Raw genomic sequence first — 925 nt, 5'->3', positions numbered from 1 at the left:
AATGCTTTTCCTGCAGTGTCCCTGGCTCCAAGAGGGAGCATGGGAGCGGCACGAAGAGGTGGGGGGCTTGTCCATCCCCCACATGGGCAACTGCAGTTTTAATTCAAATTTTAATTAAAGGCTGAACTGTTGCCGATACTGCGATAGGGTCAGGCTCTTTCTCACATCGTTGTCATCGCACCGATTCCCCGGGGCGCTTGACGGGCCCTTGGAGGGCAGTTGGGGGTGCTTGCGGGATCACTTAAGGGTCTGGAGGGGCACTTACGGGTCGGGGAGGCAACTGGAGTGCACTTGGGGGTCCGAGGGGACATATAGAGGGCATTTTGGGGGCCAGTAAGGGACCGGGGGCGGGCAGGCTTAGGGATCGCGGAGGGCACTTGAGGATCAGGAGGGGGACATCTGGGGGCACTTACGGCTCAGGGAAGCACTTGGGGGCACTCCCGGCCCCGACCGGGCTCTCGGGGGCCGCGGAGCATGACGGGAACCGCAGTCCCGGCTCTACAGGCGCGTTACGGCGCCCCGAGGCATTTCGGGACTTGTAGTCCGGGAAGTGAGTAAACTGGCGCGGAACCGGGGCACCGCCCCCAACGCCGCGTTCTCGGGCGCCGATTGGCTCAGAGCGAGGACGGGCGGGCGCGACGGCCAATGGAAGGCGGCAGGGCCCGAGGGATTTGGGGGCTGTTTCTGACGCCCCCCATGACCCCCCGCAGCCCCCTCGGGGGCTGGGGGACACCAGAACCCCCCGGCGCCACGTTGGCCGTGAAGATGAAGAAGCCAGGTGAGCCGCCCCACACGGGTTTGGGGGTTCCCCTGCCCGATACGCCCAGCAACCCCCCCAGACGCCACAGTGTCCGCCCCTCGTCCCCACAAAGCCCCCAGCCCTTTCCTGGGCCTCCCAAAACATCCCACAGACCCCAGGACAGTT

The 925-nt window shown here is 65.2% G+C and overlaps 1 protein-coding gene across 7 annotated transcripts in view; it reads right to left on the bottom strand.

Annotated features, from left to right (window-relative positions):
* LOC103613133 overlaps positions 1-925 on the bottom strand; it is a 9802-nt gene that overhangs the window by 7819 nt on the left and 1058 nt on the right. For 3 of the 7 annotated variants that reach the window (XM_017730623.1, XM_017730624.1, XM_017730625.1), the window contains exon 1: positions 414-919. The exons of the other annotated variants lie outside the window; for them this stretch is intronic. In XM_017730623.1, coding sequence (XP_017586112.1) covers positions 414-904 — 491 coding nt within the window. In that variant the 5' untranslated portion in view covers positions 905-919. Of the gene's footprint in view, positions 1-413; positions 920-925 lie in introns of those variants that run through there. 7 annotated transcript variants of the gene reach the window in all.

The sequence above is a fragment of the Corvus brachyrhynchos genome, unplaced genomic scaffold, assembly GCF_000691975.1.
Source record: "Corvus brachyrhynchos isolate BGI_N302 unplaced genomic scaffold, ASM69197v1 scaffold893, whole genome shotgun sequence".
In the NCBI taxonomy this organism is placed as follows: domain Eukaryota; kingdom Metazoa; phylum Chordata; class Aves; order Passeriformes; family Corvidae; genus Corvus; species Corvus brachyrhynchos.
The sequence above is the reverse complement of the archived record's forward strand: the minus strand, read 5'-3'. Positions and strand labels throughout refer to the sequence as shown.